Raw genomic sequence first — 20,189 nt, forward strand, 5'->3', positions numbered from 1 at the left:
CAATAAAGTTTATCAGTTTCAACATTAAATATATTGTCTTTGTAGTGTATTCAATTAAATATAGGTTGAACATGATTTGCTAATTATTGTATTCTGTTTTTATTTATGTTTAACCCAACATCTCAACTTAATTGGAATTGGGGTTGTATAGGGAAGCGACCATTCACAATTGCATCCTTCCATCCATCCATTTTCAACACCGCTTATCCTGGTTAGGGTCGTGGGGTGCTGGAGCCTATCCCAGCTGACTTTGGGTGAAAGGCCGACTACACCCTGAACTGGTCACCAGTCAATCGCAGGGCACATATAGACACGGACAACCATTTGCACTCACAATCACACCGTCACTGAGTGGGAACTGATCCCACGCTGTCCAAAGCCATCAGTGACTCCAATTGCATGCACGTCTATTGAAATTTAGAATCTTCAATTAACAGACTCCGAACTCCACATAGAAAGGCCAGATTCAAACAGATGTTTTTGACTGTGAATCATCCTGTGTGCATCACCGTTCCATCCACCGTGCCACCCATGTTACAGTACAGTATATGCTGTATATGCAAGATACTGTACCCTAAGGTTAGTATAACATCACAACATCCCTCAACAAGCCAAATAATACCCAACTTGCACACGATTGAAAGACATGGTGAGCTGCATACACTGAAACTAAATGACCTAATGGGACCTTAAAATAAGGAAAAGAGACATCAAATAAAAGTAAGAAAAGATGGGAGGAGCAGTTTTAGTGGTCTGAGTTGAAGGAGGTTTAGAAACTTGTAATAGCTCACATGTGTTCATGGAGGCAGACAGAATGCAGAGTCGTGACCACTAATGTGTACTGTAGTTGATTTCCCCTTGAGAAAATTATAGACCAAGCTACATGACAGTAGAACCGAGAAATTCAATGTTTATGTGCACCAATCCCCCCCACCCCCCACACTATTGTAATACATTGATTGATACCAAACTTTAAAACACCTATATATAAAGTTTTTGGGATTAACACCCCCAGGCTATTTGACTGTAAAACAATTATCCTGTATCATGTATTCACTTCAGTCGATTGAGCATTGGAGCTGACTTTGTTCCCGTGCCCCAGCCTCTGTGGTTGATGCTAACATAATTTAAAGGACCTCTCTAATGCTGAGAACATTGGCACTTATTCCATAGTTCCAGTCTTTCAAAAAATCCCTCAAAATAGACTCAGTCATCATTTTATGCTTGATTTCTGATTAATTATTTGATTTTCAGACAGATTTTGGCCCACACACATTTAGGTCCAAACTGTGTGAGCCTGCTGACATCAGTGACGGAGAATGAGGACATTTCCCTATTAAACTAGTACGTGTTCTGCGGCGCAATTGTCACATCGTCTTTTTTTAGACTATAATGAGTGACTATATTAAGTTTAGATACATTTGAGTAGGCTTGTTTTGTCCAAATAGATCGCTGTAATGTTTTGTTGCAGAAGAAAGGCATGAGGTCAGTGCGTGCAGATTCTTTTCCGCCTATATATACGGGTTTTGTTTGCTCATTGTTGTATTGACTGTATCACTCACCTGTGAAAATTAGTTCGGAAAGATGACGTGACACAGGTGTTAGCTTTTGTTAAGTTAAAGGCTTTTTGTACGGTGGTGGCGTCATGTGATTGCGGCAGACTTTGATGGACAGGGCTAGCGAGGGCTGTGTTTGTGCCATTTTAATACATGACACTGTAATAAAGTAGTGATTTTCTTTTAGCATTTTAAATTAGAACATCATTTTAAATTACAACATAATTTATCTATCTGTCGGTCAAACAGTTCAAAATTGAATTAGCTAATTTTTTATCACTGTGAGTTGCAGGCTATTTTACTTTGATTAAGAGTAACTCGAGTGTTTGAAGACAGCTTTAGACATCTAAAGTTGAATCCTAATTCGAGAAAACATTCATTGTCCTTTCGTCGGCAGTTGATGTGGGACGGGGAGGTGCTAGGATTCATTTTGGGAGATGAAAATGGGCTAGCAACGCAGGAGCAAACCATTTTTAAGGCAATGATGGGGGGTTCCTGTATTTTCCATAATTATTTTTGTTGTTATTAAAATATTACGTTAAAACCAGGGATTTTGGTTTTACACTTTTTTAGTTGGTTTGAAAAGAACATCATTTTTAAAAAAAATCTATCAAATTTTAGGGGTGCTGCAATTCATTTTATGGGTGCACCCCCAGTCATGGTTCCAGAAAAGCCTTCGATTGTGAGTCAGGAGACTCAAGGAAACGTTCAAATGAAATCTGTAGGGGGGGGGGGGGGGGGGGGGGGGGGGGGGGGGGGGGGGGGCAAAAAAAAATTTCTCTTCGGACTTTGATTTGTATTGTATTTGTTAATTCCACATTTAAACGTGAATTATTCTATGACGAGCTGTATTCCAGTCCCTCTTGGTCTGTCTGACGACCAATTACCATTAATTAACATGAACTGCAGCATGAGTTTAATTGCGTTGAACGACACACACGCGCACACACAAAGGCTTACCGAGACTCCTTATGGGATCGATGGCCTTGGAATCGGACGTCCCGGTGGCGTTCTTACGCACGGGGGCTGCTTTCCTTCTGTTCCCCAGCATAATATTTAGGAGGAGCTGCTTCACTTTCTTTAGTCCGCGTCGCTTCAGTCACTGCTGTATAGTTGACGGTGTCTTGCTATACACGGATACTTTTTATTCTGCTGCAGTCGGAAATACATTGAGCCAACCTTCTCGCTGATGACGTCACGAAAATACGGATTGGGAAATGCATCCGTTCATTCATCCATCAGTATCGCTTGGACCTTTCTGCAGTATTTGGCAAACGTCAAGCGCCAGTAACGCACTGTAGGCGTCACTTTCAAAATAAAATTTTTAAAGTCCTAGCTAAAACGATAGACTACTCAACTAATGTTGCTACTACTAAATTGTAGACTAAATAATCAAATACCGTAATGGACTATCCTGAGGGGAAAAAAACACGATCAATTACACGATTCAGATACTAAAAATCATGTTGACCCGTGTTTTATTCATTACCATTTGTTTTACCCCCCCCCCAAAAAAAAAAAAACATTTCTACGTATTTCCAGTTTGGGAACTACAATATCTTGACATCAGGTAAATGATAATCGGATTACTTTCGTGTAAAATTAGATAGTGTTGCAACTATACAAGGAAATACTCATTATGTGGCTTTGTTGACATTCCTTACTGTCTTTCACTGTCATTTGGCATGTTTACAGATAGATATTATGCTCTAGCCGTCCAATCCATCTATTGGTTGAACATTGTCCAGCAGCCTCCAAGTCACGTGATCAAAAACCAGCGTTTCAGTGTGCCGAAGACTGCTTTTCTCCTAAACACTTTTAAAAGAGTTTTACTCTCCCGACTAAAACACATAAAGTGCTAATCCTGGATTACTGTGGTCGCCTCTACATTGAAGTTGTCTGACCGGGTCGAGTGATCAGATGAGCCAATGAATCACACAATAAAATTGACACTCCTGCCTTGCTACACGACTGATTTTTGGCTAGCTCGACTCCAAAATGTACAGTACTTGGATTGTGTTTACCATTTTATTACTATTCTACACGGAGTCATTTTGTTATAAAAAACGGATTAGTTATACTGCTACTACTAATCATAGTAATATTGTATTATTAATAATACAACAATAGATTTAAAATTGATTGTTTATTCAAAAAAATGAAAAACATTATTTGGCATGCAACATTTTCTGATTGGCTTGTTAAGTCATCGAAAATGTTGGCACATTATAAAAAAATATTTTATATTCTTTAAAAAAAAAAAAAAAGCAAAGCCAGACTATCCTGTCATTTTGTAGGTCAAATAGACCCATTATAGTTCCCCAACAAATTTAAAAGTCGTTTTTCTGAATGAAGCCTCTTAGCTGCTTGGTCTAATACATGAAATCAATATTTTCAGGTCATTTTCACTGATCCGAAAGTAATAATGCACTGAATAGTGATTGATATGGTTAGTAATACAGTTACTATTGAGATATTGTTTATTGGGATTTATTTAGGCATTTATGACACATTTGGATAATTATACATTCTGTTAAGATGACTAATGAGTATCATAAAAGTTCTGTTCCTTGGGGGCAATGTAACTTGAATTTGTTTTTTAGTCAGCATGTACCATAGTCTATCACAAAATATGCTAATGCAGCAGTTGTAAAGTCATAGTTACATACAGAAATAATTGTATGAAAACACATCTAAGCAATCAATGTAAAACAGTATGGCGATAACTGAGCGTGCCCTCTTCTCAATGTATTCTTAGGCTGCTGTGCAAACTAGCTCAATGCACACTGTTTATAACTAGACTTTACGCTGATCTGATCGGTGTTATCAGTATCAACCGATAATTAGCATTTTATGCTAATTGGCTGATCGGCTTTCGTGTCATAAGTCGCCCGCAGCACGCCCGCAACCCTTGTGAGGATAAGCTGTACAGAAAATGGATGGATGGATGAATACAGTACACAAGTATATACAATAAATGAACAAGTCATGTAACTAGACACATTGCTCCATCTTGTGATCGGATCGGTGATCGGTTTTTTAAACTTGCTGATCGGTCCCAAAAATCCCGATCGTGTAAAGCCTATTTATAACCTTAAAATATTGTCATAAACAGAAGACGTATGTATGTGCACCTGTAATAGAGCCTGAGCAGTAAAAAACAAAAACAAAAAAACTATGACACAACTGGCTAAACAAGACCCACATACAGTTAATTCATAGGGATGGAATGATATCAATACTGTACTGTATCTTGCAGTTCGGTAATATCAGTGTATTAATCTCACGCTACGATAAAATATTGCGATATCATGGGCCAGCTCACGGTATTGCAGTAAGACTCACAGTATTGCTGTCACGATCGGCAATGCCGTAAGGGCAGATCCCAAAGAATAGACTCCAGGTCAGAGGTCCGAACAATTTTAATTGAATGGCCGAGCATGTGATGGTGAAACATGCGAAACTAAAAGGAACTTACAACAAGAGAGAATCAAAAACAGATAACGCAGGGAGACACGACAAACGGTCCGTGTGGTATAATCGTAGTGAGCCTAAATTTGGACAGCAGTCAGAACGGCGGCAAACACGGGACAAAAACGAGTGAATATTCCGACGCCCACACACTGTCACGGTGCCCCTTAAAAAGGCTGATGATTATAATGCATGACAGGTGTGTCACCGATGTCCACGCCCACCTTCGCTCACCCAGACACTGCAACACAAAGAAAAACAACTTGAAACACAGGGCCATGACAGTATCCCCCCCTCAAAGGACGCCCCCTGGCGGACCACCCGGCTTCTGCGGGTGGAGAGAGTGGAAGGCCCGGAGAAGGGACGGATCTAGAATCCAAGAGCGGGGAACCCAGGAATGCTCCTCAGGGCCGTAACCCTCCCAGTTGACCAAATACTGCACACCCCTGCCCCTTCTTCTGGAATCCAATAGTTCACCCACCGTGGACACTGGCTCACCATCAACCACCCGCGGAGGAGGAGGAGGCACCGCTGGAGGACACAGAGGGCTGGAGGAAACCGGTTTGAGCAAGGAGACATGGAATACAGGGTGAACTTTCATGGTGGGAGGGAGTTGAAGTTTAACTGCCACCGGGTTAACAACAGAGTCAATTTCGAAAGGACCAATATACCGAGGACCCAGAGCAGCCTCCACATCTTGATTCGCCCTCTCAGCCTGGCCGTTAGTCTGCGGGTGGAAACCGGATGAACGACTGGAGGACGCCCCCAGCGCTTTGCAGAACAACCTCCAGACCCGAGAGACGAACTGCGGCCCCCTGTCCGACACCAGATCAGCAGGAATACCATGAACTCGGAAGACATGGTCGACAAGGACATTAGCAGTCTCAAAGGAGAACGGCAGCTTCGGCAGAGCAACGAAATGGGCCATCTTGGAGAATCTGTCGACAACACTCAGGATGACCGAGTTCCCTCCGGACAGCAGAAGGCCTGTGATGAAGTCCAAGGCGACGTGGGACTAGGGGCGGGAAGGAATGGGCAGTGGACGAAGAAGACCAGCTGGAGGACGATGGGACATCTTGCTACGGGCACACACTGAGCATGCCGAAACATACTCTTTAACGTCCCTGCGTAGTCCCTACCACCAGAACCGTTGGGAAATGAGGAAAAGTCTCCGACTGACCCCAGGATGGCAAGCGACTCTAGAAGTGTGTCCCCACTTCAACACCTAAATTTGGACAGCGGTCAGAACGGCGGCAAACACGGGACAAAAACGAGTGAATATTCCGAAGCCCACACACTGTCACAGTGCCCCCTAAAAAGGCTGATGATTACAATGCATGACAGGTGTGTCACCGATGTCCACGCCCACCTTCGCTCACCCAGACACTGCAACACAAAGAAAAACAACTTGAAACACAGGGCCATGACAATTGCAGGAAAGTTCACGGTACATGTGGGGTGAAGAGGTGAAAGCAGGAGAACCGAAACAGCTCGCTTTTTCACACTGGTCGAGTCCTTCTCAATTGGCTTTACTAGTCAATGTACGTTTTCCCACAGGTTTTTGTGAAAATGACATCTTCAAATCATATACAGTATTACTGTGCACTTCTATCCTCATCGATACGTTTACATTCGTAGACGGTACCTCCAAAACACTATTATTTCTGCAGTAATAATCATGCTGCGCTCACAATAACAAGTGTCTATTCACTAAATTAACAGTATTTATTCCATCCATCCATCCATCCATTTTCAGCCTCATGAGCATGCTGGCGCCGAGCCCAGCTGACTGGGTAAGAGGCGGGGTACACCCTGAACGGGTTGCCAGCCAATCGCAGGGCACATATCGACAAACATTCACACTCACATTCACACCTACGGGCAATCAGAATCAGAATCATCTTTATTTGCCAAGTATGTCCAAACACACAAGGAATTTGTCTCCGGTAGTTGGAGCCGCTCTAGTACAACAAACAGTCAATTTACAGAACACTTTGGGGACATAAAGACATTGACAAAAAACAATTGTGCAAAAAGATGCAGAGTCCTCTAGCACTTAGAGCAGTTAGAGCAGTTCGAACGACTAATATTGCAATAGTCCGGTGCAATGACCATTGTGCAAAGGGCGCTGAGACTTCAAGGAGTGTATGCGGTTTAAAGTGACGAGTAGTGCGATCATCTGGGACAGTGTCGGTTGTGCAAATGTTACAGATACTCCTCAATCAGTGTGCAAATGGAGCAGATGCTACTCTGGCATGAGTGGCCAGTATATGCAAATAGTGCAGCATGGCGAGACAACTACAGTGAGTGCACGAGTAATACATAATTGGCCCCACAGAAATGTGACAACGAACTCTAGTCAAAAAATTGCCAGCTTGTTGTAATGGAATTATAGGTTAGGTGTTTAGGAAGTTGATCGCAAGAGGGAAGAAGCTGTTGGAATGTCTACTAGTTCTAGTTTGCGTTGATCGGTAGCGCCTACCTGAGGGAAGGAGCTGGAAGAGCCGGTGACCGGGGTGCAGACGGTCCGAGAGGATTTTGCACGCCCTTGTCTTAGTTCTGGCAGCGTGCAAGTCCTCAATGGTGGGTAGGGGGGTACCGACAATCCTTTCAGCAGTTTTGATTGTCCGTTGCAGTCGGAGTTTGTCCTTTTTTGTAGCAGCACCAAACCAGACTGTGATGGAAGAACACAGGACCGATTCGATGACCGCTGTGTAGAACTGTCTCAGCAGCTCCGGTGGCAGGCCGTGCTTTCTCAGAAGCCGCAGGAAGTACATCCTCTGCTGGGCCTTTTTGAGGACGGAGTTGATGTTGTTCGCCCACTTCAGGTCCTGAGAGATTGTAATTCCCAGGAACTTGAAGGTCTCGACGGTTGACACAAGGCAGCTGGACAACGTGAGGGGCAGCTGTGGCGAAGGATGCCTCCTGAAGTCCACGATCATCTCTACCGTCTTGAGCGTGTTCAGCTCCAGGTTGTGTCGCCCGCACCACAGCTCCAGCCGCTCCGCTTCCTGTCGATATGCAGACTCGTCACCGTCCTTGATGAGGCCGATGACAGTGGTGTCATCTGCAAACTTCAGGAGCTTGACAGTCGGGTTCGCTGAGGTGCAGTCGTTCGTGTAGAGAGAGAAGAGCAGCGGAGAGAGGACTCAACCTTGGGGCGCCCCAGTGCTGATGCTGCGTGTGGATGAGGTGGCCTCCCCCAGCCTGACCTGCTGTGTCCTGCCCGTCAGAAAGCTGTAAATCCACTGGCAGATGGCAGGTGAGACGCTGAGCTGGAGAAGCTTGGTTGAAAGGAGTTCAGGGATGATGGTGTTGAACGCTGAGCTGAAGTCCACGAACAGGATCCTCGCGTAGGTCCCTGCACTGTCGAGGTGTTCTAGGATGAAGTGCAGTCCCATGTTGACTGCATCATCCGCAGACCTGTTCGCTTGGTAGGCAAACTGCAGGGGGTCCAGCAGGGGACCTGTGACACTCTTGAGGTGGTCCAGCACGAGACGTTCAAAGGACTTCATGACCACAGATGTCAAAGCGACAGGCCTGTAGTCATTCAGACCAGAGATTGCAGGTTTCTTGGGGACTGGAATGATGGTGGAGCGTTTGAAGCAGGATGGAACTTCGCACATTTCCAAAGATCTGTTAAAGATCTGAGTGAAGACTGGAGCGAGCTGGTCCGCGCAGACTTTGAGGCAGGATGGGGACACATGGTCCGGTCCTGTTGCTTTGTTAATCTTCTGTTGTTTGAAGATGCGTCTCACATCCTGTTCATGGATGGTTAACGCAGAAGTCAGAGGTGTGGTTGTGGTCGCGGGTGCGGCCGGGTGGGTGTGTGGAGTGAAACTGTCCTTTTCAAATCTGCAATAGAAGGTATTCAAGTCGTTGGCTAGTGTGCTATTGTTCTCAGCTTGGGGGGATCGTCGCTTGTAATTAGTCAGCGATTGGAATGCACGCCAGACTGATTTCGAGTCGTTCGCGCTAAACTGTTTTTCCAACTTTGCTGCATAGATCCTCTTTGCAATGTTAATTTCTTTAGTAAGCTGGTTTCTAGCTCGATTATACAGGGCCCTGTCCCCGCTCTGATATGCATCTTCCTTAGCTTGGCGAAGCTGCTTAAGTTTAGCAGTGAACCACGGCTTGTTGTTGTTGAATGTCCGAAATGATTTTGTTGGTACACAAACCTCTTCACAGAAATTGATATAGGATGTGACAGTGTCCGTATATTCATCCAGGCTGCCAGCTGAATTTTCAAAGACACTCCAGTCTGTGCAGTCTAAACAGCTTTGAAGTTCCATCTTTGCTTCATTGGTCCACTTTTTGACTGTTTTCACTGTAGGCTTCGCACATTTAAGTTCTTGCTTGTACGTCGGTATTAAGTGAATTAAGCAGTGATCAGACGAGCCCAGGGCTGCACGAGGTATAGCACGGTATGCGTTTTTTACCGTAGTGTAGCAGTGGTCTAAAGTATTATTTTCCCTGGTAGGACAGTCGATGTGCTGCTTGTATTTAGGGAGTTCGTGGTTGAGTTTAGCTTTGTTAAAGTCCCCGAGAATAATGAGGGGTGAGTCAGGTTTTTTTTTTTTCAATTTCGTTGACCTGTTCGGCGAGCGTTAGCAATGCGGCGCTCGTGTTAGCTTGCGGTTTGATATAGACTCCAGCCAGTATAAACGATGCAAACTCACGTGGCGAGTAAAATGGTTTACAGTTCAGAAACAGCGACTCCAAATGCGGGCTGCAGTGTGTGCTGAGCACCGTAACGTCCGTACACCATTTTTCGTTGATATGGAGGCATATCCCGCCGCCCTTCGTTTTTCCCGATGATTCCCTGTCGCGGTCCGCTCGATGAATGTTGAAGCCGGGAAGCGTGACGGCGCCATCGGGTACAGCGTCGCAAAGCCAGGTCTCCGTGAAGCACATGGCCGCGGAACGTCCGAAGTCTTTACTGGTCTTTAACAGAAGATGAAGCTCGTCCATTTTGTTGGGTAGGGAGCGTACATTCGCGAGGTGGATCGACGGGAACGCCAATCTGTGTCCTCTCTTGCGGCGTTTCACCTGAATGCCGGCTCGTTTTCCTCTGTGGCGTTGCTTCCGCATCCATGCGCCGAAAACCGCGGACGCCGCTCCGGTGAGTAACTCGGGGAAAAAACTGAGCGGATTTTCGAAAGTTGGTGACAGAAAGTCCGGAGTAGCCTCCTTGATGGTCAGCAGGTCTCCCCTTGTGTAAGTGAGTCGTGTAAGGTCTCCAAAGACGGACGAAAAACACAAAAACAAAGACAATACTAGAGAGCGCGTTACCGAGGCGGCCACACTGGTAGGCGCCATCTTGGATTCAATTCAGAGTCTTTTAATCTTAATTAATCTACCATGTATGTTTTTGCAATGTGGGAGGAAACAGTACCTGGAGAAAACCCACACAGGCACGGGGAGAAAATGCAAACTCCACACAGGCGAGGCTGGATTTGAACCCCAGTCAATAGAACTGTGAGGCACATGTGGTAACCAGTCGCCCACCGTGCCACCTAGAGTATTTATTGTCATATTTATTTAATGGGATGGAATACTGCCTACTAACAGTGATTTATTTGCTTGAGTCCAAAAATTCAAGTCAAGTCAAACACAGGAACACTCTTAAAGGCTACGCAGGTTTAGAAACAGCCAAGTACCAACCTACTTAGTTTCAGTTTCTCCGCTTATTGATATGGTAAAATGATTTATCTTTCTGAGCAGCCTTTGAAATATGTTTTCATTTGAAATGTGGACTTTTCATTTGAAGAAAGGGAAGTATGTAAGACAATTTGTTTTTGCATTGATGTCAGTATTTGTATGGAGTGTTTCTCGTGATGTACCCACATGATCATATGGGTTAAGCATCCAATCGTGTGCGTTTACACTCAAATGAGGAAGTGAAGCCCTCTAGCAGGCTTGCTAAATGGCGTGGATTCATGTAGCTGTCCCAAAATTACATTTTAAGGCCAACAGCTCATTATTTTATACAGAGACAAGACCATGACAATATCGAGGCACTTTTCATTTCATATAATTGGATTCATATCTTGATTTCAGACCCACAGTTTTATACACAATTAGATTTTTTTTTAAAGAAACAAATTAATATAATAAACATGATTATAAATGTAATAGAGTACCCAGAGTACCCACCCTTTTTGGAGTCCTCGGTGGGGGTGCTGGAGAGCGCTCCCGCTGGGGACTTCATCATTCTGCTGGGGGACTTCAATGCTCACGTTGGCAATGACAGTGAGACCTGGAAGGGCGTGATTAGAAGGCACAGCCCCCCCGATCAGAACCCGAGAAGTGTTCTGTTGTTGGACTTCTCTGCTCATCACGGATTGTGCATAACGAACACCATGTTCAAGCATAAGGGTGTACACACGTGCACTTGGCACCAGGACACCCTAAGTTGCAGTTCGATGATCCGACTTTGTGGTCGAGTCATCAGACATGCGGCCGCATGTCTTGGACACTCAGGTGAAAAGAGGGACGGTGTCAACTGATTACCACCTGGTGGTGAGCTGGCTCCGATGGTGGGGGATGTGTCACGTTTGGGGAGTAGCTGGATCCAAGAGCAGGTGGAGGCAGATGTAAAATGATGAAGACAGGTGGAGACAGGCTTGAGGAACGAGATGTGGAAGGTTGGGTGAATCTTTAAGGACTGCGGAAGCTTCAACTGGACGGAAGTTGGATTGATGATTTCGGTAATCATAGCAAGCCATGAATGGGGACATACTGGTAGCGGAACTGGTGAGGGAGTTGTGGGCGTACTTAATCCATGGGAGGAAGGAGCTCCAGGAGGAGGGGTTGCATGCAGCAACACAACAGAGGGCAGATTCAAGGGATTGGTTTGCCCGCTCCGTCTGGCCGTTGGTCTGCAGATGATATCCTGACGAGAATCTGGCTGCTGCGCCCTCCGCTTTCCAGAATTCCTTCCATACCAGGGATGAGAACTGAGGACCTCTGTCAGAGACAATATCGATGGGAATACTGTGGAGTCCAATGACATGCTGGACAAGGAGGTTAGCAGTTTCGAAGGCGGATGGTAGTTTGGGGAGGAGTACGGAATGGACAGATTTGGAAAGGCAATCGACAATAGTGAAAATGATGGTTACCTTTAGAAGGAGGGAGACCGGTAACAAAGTCCAGAGCGATATGGGACCAAGGGTGGCGAGGGATAGGCAATGGACGCAGCAGCCGAGCTGGGGGCAGGTGTGAAGACTACCCTCGGGCACAGACGGAGCAGGCTTGGACGGACTCCCGGGTGTCTTGAACAAGACTGGGCCACCAGAAATGCTGCCAGATGAACTGAATGGTGCAGGTGATGCCAGGATGACAGGTGAGTTTGGAGTTGTGAGCACACTGAAGAACGTCAGAGCGTGCGGAATCTGGTACGAACAAGGGGTTTTGGAGGCCCAGTCTTGGGATCCAGGTGAGTCTTTTGGGCCTCCTTAACCGCCTGTTCGATCTGCGAAGTGCCTGCTCCAACGAAGCACAACGAAGGAAGAATGGGTTCCGGTTTGTCAGGGCTGGTGGGGGTTGAGTAAAGTCGAGACAGGGCATCTGGTTTGCTGTTTTTGGAGCCAGGACGGAAGGAGATATTAAAATCAAACCTGCTCAAGAACAGATCCCAGCGAGCTTGTCGAGGATAAGGCGTTTGGCGGAACGGAGGTAAGAGAGATTCTTGTGGTCTGTCCAAATTACTTGCCGTACATGGATGCGGTGTTCTTTGGGGGAGTGGGAGAAAATGAGGATGACATCGAGGTATACAAACACGAACCGGTTGAGCATGTTACGGAGGACGTCAGTAATAAATGTTTGGAAAACTGCAGGGGCGTTGGTTAAACCGAATTGCGTGACCAGATACAGGAAGTGTCCGAGAGCGGTATTTTTTAGCGTTACTGTATAAAACGTCATCCTAGTACATTACAGAAAGAAAATTGCCTGTATAAGTTTTTTTTTTCTAGTACTAAAGGAAAAAACATCCTTTGTCGCTATAAAATAAACCCAGTTTCATGCAAAGTTTCTTTGTGAGACACTCAATATGCTGTTCAAATGACAAATCTTCCAAATAAAATCCCGGTATTTGTACACAGGAACTGGTTCAATCACTTTTTCGTTTTGTGTAACAATCTGACAAACGTCATCTTTATTCCTTGATTTTGGAAACATGTCATTCTAGTCTTGTCAGAATTGAGTACAAGGCGCACCTGATGAAGATGAGGCAGATTGAAGATGTTCTATTGCACTTGCTAATGATGAAGCTGAACAATATAAAACGGTGTCATGCATACAAAAGGGAAATTTGGCATCAGTTACCTTATGACACAAGACATTTATATAAATAATAAATACAATTGGGACCCCTTTCAAATAGCTAAGGGGTTTGAACAAAGACCATCAACCTGAACCCTTTGTGTTCTCCTACTCAAGTAGTTACCAAACCATTTGACTGCTTTTGAAGATATTCCAATATGCTCCAATCTCTAGGACATATCATATTTATAATATATACAGTATGATTTATTCATATGAAAAGTACCTTTGTCAGAGTAGACTCCCTATGTTTTCATCTGTGCCCCACTTACTGCACATTTCCGGATGGTGTTTTTGAAAATGCATTAACATGTTCAACGTGCGGCACGGTGACCGACTGGTTAGAGCGTCTGCCTCACAGTTCTGAGGACCGGGGTTCGACTCACGGCCGCGCCTGTGTGGAGTTTGCATGTTCTCTCCGTGCCTGCGTGGGTGTGCATCAGTGCACAAATCTGGCAACCAGATTTGTGCACTGATGCACACGTGCCTGCGTGGGTTTTCTCCAGGCACTCCGGTTTCCTCCCACATCCCAAAAACATAATACACAAATCTGATGCACAGTCATGTTGGAACAGGAATGGGCCATCTCCGAACTGTTCCCACAAAGTTGGAAATGTCCAAAATATTGTGAAAGGAAAGGAACAAGATATTTTGGATAGTCAAACATTTTGGGGATTACCCTTCCAACATATCTGTGCACCAGTGCACAAAGCAAGGTCCATAAAGAGATGGATGAGAGTATTTGGTATGGATGAACCTCACTGTCCTCCCCTCAACCCGATAGAAAACCTTTGGGTTGACTTCGAGTGGACACTGAGCAAGGCCAGACAGGGACCTTACAAATATGCTCCTGGAAGAATGGGCAAAAATTCCCATAAACTCACTCCTAAACCTTGTTGAAAGCGTTCCCACAAGAGTTGAAGCTGTTATCGCTGCAAACGATAGACCAACATCATGTTAAACCTTATAATAATAATATTATTACTATTATTATTAATAATAATAATAATAATACATAAATAATATTTTACAGACGGCACGGTGAGCCACTGGTTAGAGCGTCTGCCTCACAGTTCTGAGGACCGGTGTTCAATCCCCAGCCCCACCTGTGTGGAGTTTGCATGTTCTCCCCGTGCCTGCGTGGGTTTTCTCCAAGCACTTCGGTTTCCTCCCACATCCCAAAAACATGCATGGTCGGTTAATTGACGAATCTAAATTCCCTGTAGGTGTGAATGTGACTGCGAATGGTTGTTTGTTTGTATGTGCCCTGCTATTGGCTCAGTTCAGGGTGTACCCCGCTTCCTACCCGATGATAGCTGGGATAGGCTCCAGCACGCCTGCTTCCCAATGAGGAGAAGCGGCTCAGAAAATGGATGGATGGATATTTTACGGAGCACTTTTAAATGGTACTCAACGATGCTTTACAAATAAAACATACTAGGATAAAAACATAATAACAATAAAGAAATAAAACAAAGACAGGAAAAACATGGCAGATTTAGACATATAAAGCAGTTTGGAATAGGTGGGTTTTCAGTTGGGATTTGTGTTGGGGTTTTGGGAGCAGATTCCAGAAGGTGGGAGTAGAGATGATGAAGGCTCTGTCCCCCCAGTTTCGATGCTTGGTGTGGTGAGTTGTAGGTTTGGGCATCGATTGAATTTGAGCTATTCCGGTTCCTTATTTAGATTCCTGTTCCAAGTGATTCTCGGTATTTCAGCAAGACAAGGCCAAACCACATTCTGCACGTGTTACAATAGCGTATTATTAGACTATTGGCTGATAAAAAAAATTAAAAACTAGCCTGAAAAAAAACCCCACAGTGCTCTAACACAATGGGGCGGAACTTGATGGTATTGTAGCTCATCAGAATGATATGCCGGAGCAGTTGTCTACATCGGGAAGTAAAAATAGAAAGAGGCAAAGGAAGAGATCCGCCGTTACAGTAAAGAGGATAGGTTTTTCCCCTTAATGATGATTATTATTTAATAATGAGAAACAATGTATTTGTTCATTTTCTTGTCTTTATATTGAATACAAATATTAGAAAAGCAACAAAATGGTTATACACAATGACATTTTTTTAATTTTTGAAAAGAACATGACATCTGACCGCTGCATGGTGGGCGTGGATAAAACGGATGCCGTCTAACAAACTTGGAAACTATAGCATAATTTTTAATTACATATCGGTATAACAAGCCAATACATCTTGACAAGACAGACCACAGCCTCTACTGGTTAATTAATAAACACAATGTTGACCACAAGTGACTGACAGCTCTGTTGTAGATGACGGTTATGGTATATTATACACTCCGAATGGTTTTCGAAGCATGATTTTATAGTCTGTGGGTAATATTAAAACTCGAGGGGAATACCAAATGCATCAAAAAAGTACCTATCCTGTCTTTTTCTAAGGTGAGAGTCAGCCAATGTTCTCTCGGGAGGTTTCTCGGATGAGTATTGACAATGTAGAATACGGGGGGTGTAGGCTGTAAAAATTGTAACTCATCAGAAGCATACACGCCGCCGAATAATCTGCCTTGCAGACATTTCATAAGCGTTTCAAGCTCACGTCCGTTCATCCTTTCACTAATAATCCACCAACACCTGTTTTTTTGAATTTATTTCGAGAATAGAGTCATAGCAAGCGTACACAATGAGAGTGGTAGTATGGGGGAGGGGGATTCTGAATCTCATCTCTAACCTTAAACTGCCGGTGGAGACGGGGGGAAGGGCACCTGTGTCATCATTAGGTTTCAGATTAGCCATAAAGAGCATAGCCATGTAGAAAGTCTTCACGATCAATACAGAGAGGCTGATCTTTCAGATATCGACCATTGGTTTGGACATATCTGGGCATGTTTTCAGAGGGTGTTGTTTGTTTTATCGGGGGGGAAACAGAAGGCCCCTCTACTGGTGGAAGAGGGTTGTGACGTTTATGGTGGGTGGCGGGTCAAGACGCCTCTCCAGGACTTGTTCTAAACTTTTTTTCTAGTCTAAATTATTTTCTAGTCAACCATAACTTACTTTTGTCCAAATTACACAATTTTAAAATCGCTAATGAGACAATATGTTGACTTGCTTAATTTCTTCAGGCACAGGTTCAGTGTGTTAATGTAGCTCAAGATAAATTTCCATTTCTAAAAACACAAATGGTCGACTGGTGGTCGACTGGTTAGAGCGGCAGCCTCACAGTTCTGAGGACCGGGGTTCAATCCCCGGCCCCGCCTGTGTGGAGTTTGCATGTTCTCCCCGTGCCTGCGTGGGTTTTCTCCCACATCCCAAAAACATACATGGTAGGTTAATTGACAACTCTAAATTGCCCGTAGGTGTGAACGTGAGTGCCAATGGTTGTTTGTTTGCATGTGCCCTGCGATTGGCTGGCAACCAGTTCAGGGTGTACCCCATCTCCTGCCCGATGATAGCTGGGATAGGCTCCAGCACGCCCGCGACCCTAGTGAGGAGAAGCGGCTCAGAAAATGGATGGATGGAAAAACACAAATTTAGACCATTGCTGTTTAATCTCTTTATAAAAGTATGCATTTCTTGATGCCCCCGCCAAGACACCAGAGCAGAGTGTTGATGCTCTATCAATCAAGATAAATTTCCATTTCTAAAAACACAAATGGGCAACCCACAGGACTCGTACCATTGCTGTTTAATCTCTTTATAAATGTATCCAGATGATGCATTTCTTGATGCCCCGCCAAGACACCAGAGCAGATTGTTGATGCTCTATCTACAGTATATCGCTGGTCGAGGTCAGGTAGTGGCTCAGTAAAAATCAGTTGGTACTTAACCTTTCAAGAACAGAGCCAATGTGTTTCTCTATTTAAAAAATGAATTCACCACAAAGTTTTCATATAAATTTAGAAAAAGAAAAAAAAAAAACAATTGAACAGGGGGTCCTCATGATTTACCTTGGATTGGTACTCAATCCCCAATTTAAACTTAATTTCTAAAGTCAAGAATAAAATTGTTTTAGATTTGAACCACTGCTGACTTATAGTCATAAGAAAAGGTATCATGTAGAGATGTTATTCAAATTAAATTAAAAAAAAAAGATAATTGAGACAATTTGGACACGCTCTTTTTTTTATCTTGATGCATTGCCGAGGTATCGGCTCAGGACTCGGTCATGACAAATACTCAAAGCGGGTGCAAAACTTACTACTGTAATTCTGATTTAACTACTGTGTTAGCATAGGTTAATGATAAACCATGGCACATTCCGACTGACCTCACCGTAGGAGCGGAATGAGGACCCTTTGTACGAGTGAAATATTTAACTTGGGGGATGCTGGACTTCCTCTCCTTGTGTCGTCACCTTATCGTGGTAGAGGGGTTTGTGTGGCCCAATGATCCTAGGAGTTAAGTTGTCTGGAGCTTCATGCCCCTGGTAGGGTCACCCATGCCAAAGTGGTCCGAGGTGAGGTACAAAACAAAGCATGGCTCTATGCCAAGCCCTATGAAGAATAAAACAAATGGATCTAGGTTTCCTTTGCCCGGACGTGGTCACCGGGGCCACCCTCCGGAGCCAGGCCTGGAGGTGGGTCTTGAAGGTGAGCGCCTGCTGGCTGGGCCTGCACCCATGGCACAGCCCGAAAGGGTAATGTGGGTCCCCATTCCCATGGGCTCACCACCTGTGGGAGGGCCATATGGGTCGGGTGCAGTGTGAGCAAAAACTCCGGCATGGGAGGAGTTCAGCGAGGCCATGGACAACGACTTCCGGACGGCTTCGAGGAAATTCTGGTCCATTATCCGACGTCTCAGGAGGGGGAAGCAATGCACCATCAAAGCTGTGTACAGTGGGGATGGGGCATTGCTGACCTCGACTCGCGACGTTGTGAGTCGGTGGGGAAAATACTTCGAAGAGCTCCTCAATTCCACCAACAGGAGCGGTGAGTCTAAATTTCATTAAGGAAGACCCTACCCGGGTTCTTCCTAAAGTGACACTATGCTCTCCTGATCAAGAGATTCATACACCTGTATCGATTGACTCTGGTTCTGACGCAAATTTACTCAACTCCCTCCTCGTTAAACGTATGCACCTTAGAACATTTCAAGTAAGGCGCCACCGCAACACTTATGCTGCAGATGGCAGTTTTATGGGCAAGATCACTCACCGGACCCAAACACTCACATTGACATGTCCTGATTCTCACTGGGAACGCATTAGTTTTCATGTTTTTGACGCCATGAATTATGACCTTATTTTAGGGAACCCATGGTTGAAGTTACATAACCCCCACATTGACTGGTCCTCTGGGCATGTTATGTCATGGGGCAGCAATTGCGCCCAGAACTGTTTCAAGCCTCCATATAATGTTCAGGGATATGTTTCTAATGAAATTCCAAAGACCCCATCGGGGTAGCCTGACTTATCTCAAGTGCCCACCTGTTACCATGACATTAGAGAAGTTTTTTCCAAATCCAAAGCCAAATCCCTTCCACCCCACATACCTTATGACTGTGCAGTTGACTTGCTGCCTGGGACCACACCTCCACGGGGGAGGTTGTTCTCTCTTTCAGGGCCGGAACACAAGGCTATGAAGGAGTATGTGGAAGAATCACTGGCAGCCGGGATCATTTGCCCATCTTCATCCCCTGCGGGAGCAGGATTTTTCTTTGTGGACAAAAAGGACAAGACCCTGCGACCTTGTATCAATTACCGGGGTCTCAATGAGATAACTGTGAAAAACAGGTAACCTCTTCCTCTCTCCACTGCCTTTGAGTTCCTGGAGGGAGCCAAGGTTTTCACCAAACTTGACTTAAGAAATGCATATCATCTCGTCAGGAAAAGGGAGGGGGATGAATGGAAAACAGCATTCAACACACCAACGGGACATTATGAGTATTTGGTAATGCCTTTTGGATTCACTTAAGCTCCAGCTGTTTTCCAAAACCTTGACAATGACGTTTTGCGTGACATGTTGAGTGTGTATGTTTTTGTCTATTTGGATGATATTTTGATATACTCCCCGGATGAGGAGACTCACATTATTCATGTCTGCTCTGTGTCGCAGCAGTTACTGCAGAATGAACTTTATGTCAAGGCTGAGAATTGTGAGTTCCACAAGGCATCCGTTTCTTTTCTGGGTTTCGTGCTGGCTCCAGGTGAAGTCAAAATGGACCCTTGCAAAGTCGATGCCGTGATTAATTGGCCCAATCCCACGTCACGCAAGGATAAACAAAGGTTCTTAAGGTTCGCAAAATTTTTACAGAAAATTCATTAGAAATTTCAATTCTCTAGCCTCTCCTTTGCATGATCTTACCTCACCACACAGACTATTTGTGTGGAACCCGGTTTGTCAGTCAGCGTTACAGAAACTGAAATCGAGCTTTACCTCCTCTCCCATCCTCACTTTGCCGGATCCCAACCAGCAGTTTGTTGTAGAAGTCGAAACGTCTGATGCCAAATTTATTAATCTCAAACAACCACAAGCATAAAACAAACATGTACCAAACATAATAAAACAGCACAATGTGATTAAGTACAAGTTTCAGAAGGGGCTGAAGGAAGCAAAGCTCATCAAGTGCAACTCCCCGAGATTGTAATCATTTCAAATCCATAACGAACATAACATATAAATCCATACATTAAAGGTCCAATATTTTGGCTATTTAGAACTCCATAGAGTGACTCTCTAACATGGACTTAGTATAAAAGTGTCAATTTCATAAAAAACAAACAAAACAAAAAGTAACGCAGGTGTCGCTTCCGGCTTATTCTTTTCTTCTAAATTAATTACCTTTTTATCCACACCAATATACACTACACAAAATGTATCCTGTTTTTTCATCACAACTCCTAAAATTGTTTAACATTAATAAAA

The 20,189-nt window shown here is 44.4% G+C and overlaps 1 protein-coding gene across 1 annotated transcript in view; it reads right to left on the reverse strand.

The window, feature by feature from the left end:
* Window positions 1-2,787, reverse strand: part of LOC133417772 (1-phosphatidylinositol 4,5-bisphosphate phosphodiesterase delta-3-A-like) — a 93,424-nt gene extending 90,637 nt beyond the window's left edge. Inside the window, exon 1 of the mRNA XM_061705872.1 lies at window positions 2,517-2,787. Within this exon, the coding sequence (XP_061561856.1) occupies window positions 2,517-2,607 (91 nt within the window). The 5' untranslated portion in view covers window positions 2,608-2,787. The remainder of the gene's footprint in view (window positions 1-2,516) is intronic.
* Window positions 2,788-20,189: the final 17,402 nt, after the last annotated feature.

The sequence above is a fragment of the Phycodurus eques genome, chromosome 19, assembly GCF_024500275.1.
Source record: "Phycodurus eques isolate BA_2022a chromosome 19, UOR_Pequ_1.1, whole genome shotgun sequence".
In the NCBI taxonomy this organism is placed as follows: domain Eukaryota; kingdom Metazoa; phylum Chordata; class Actinopteri; order Syngnathiformes; family Syngnathidae; genus Phycodurus; species Phycodurus eques.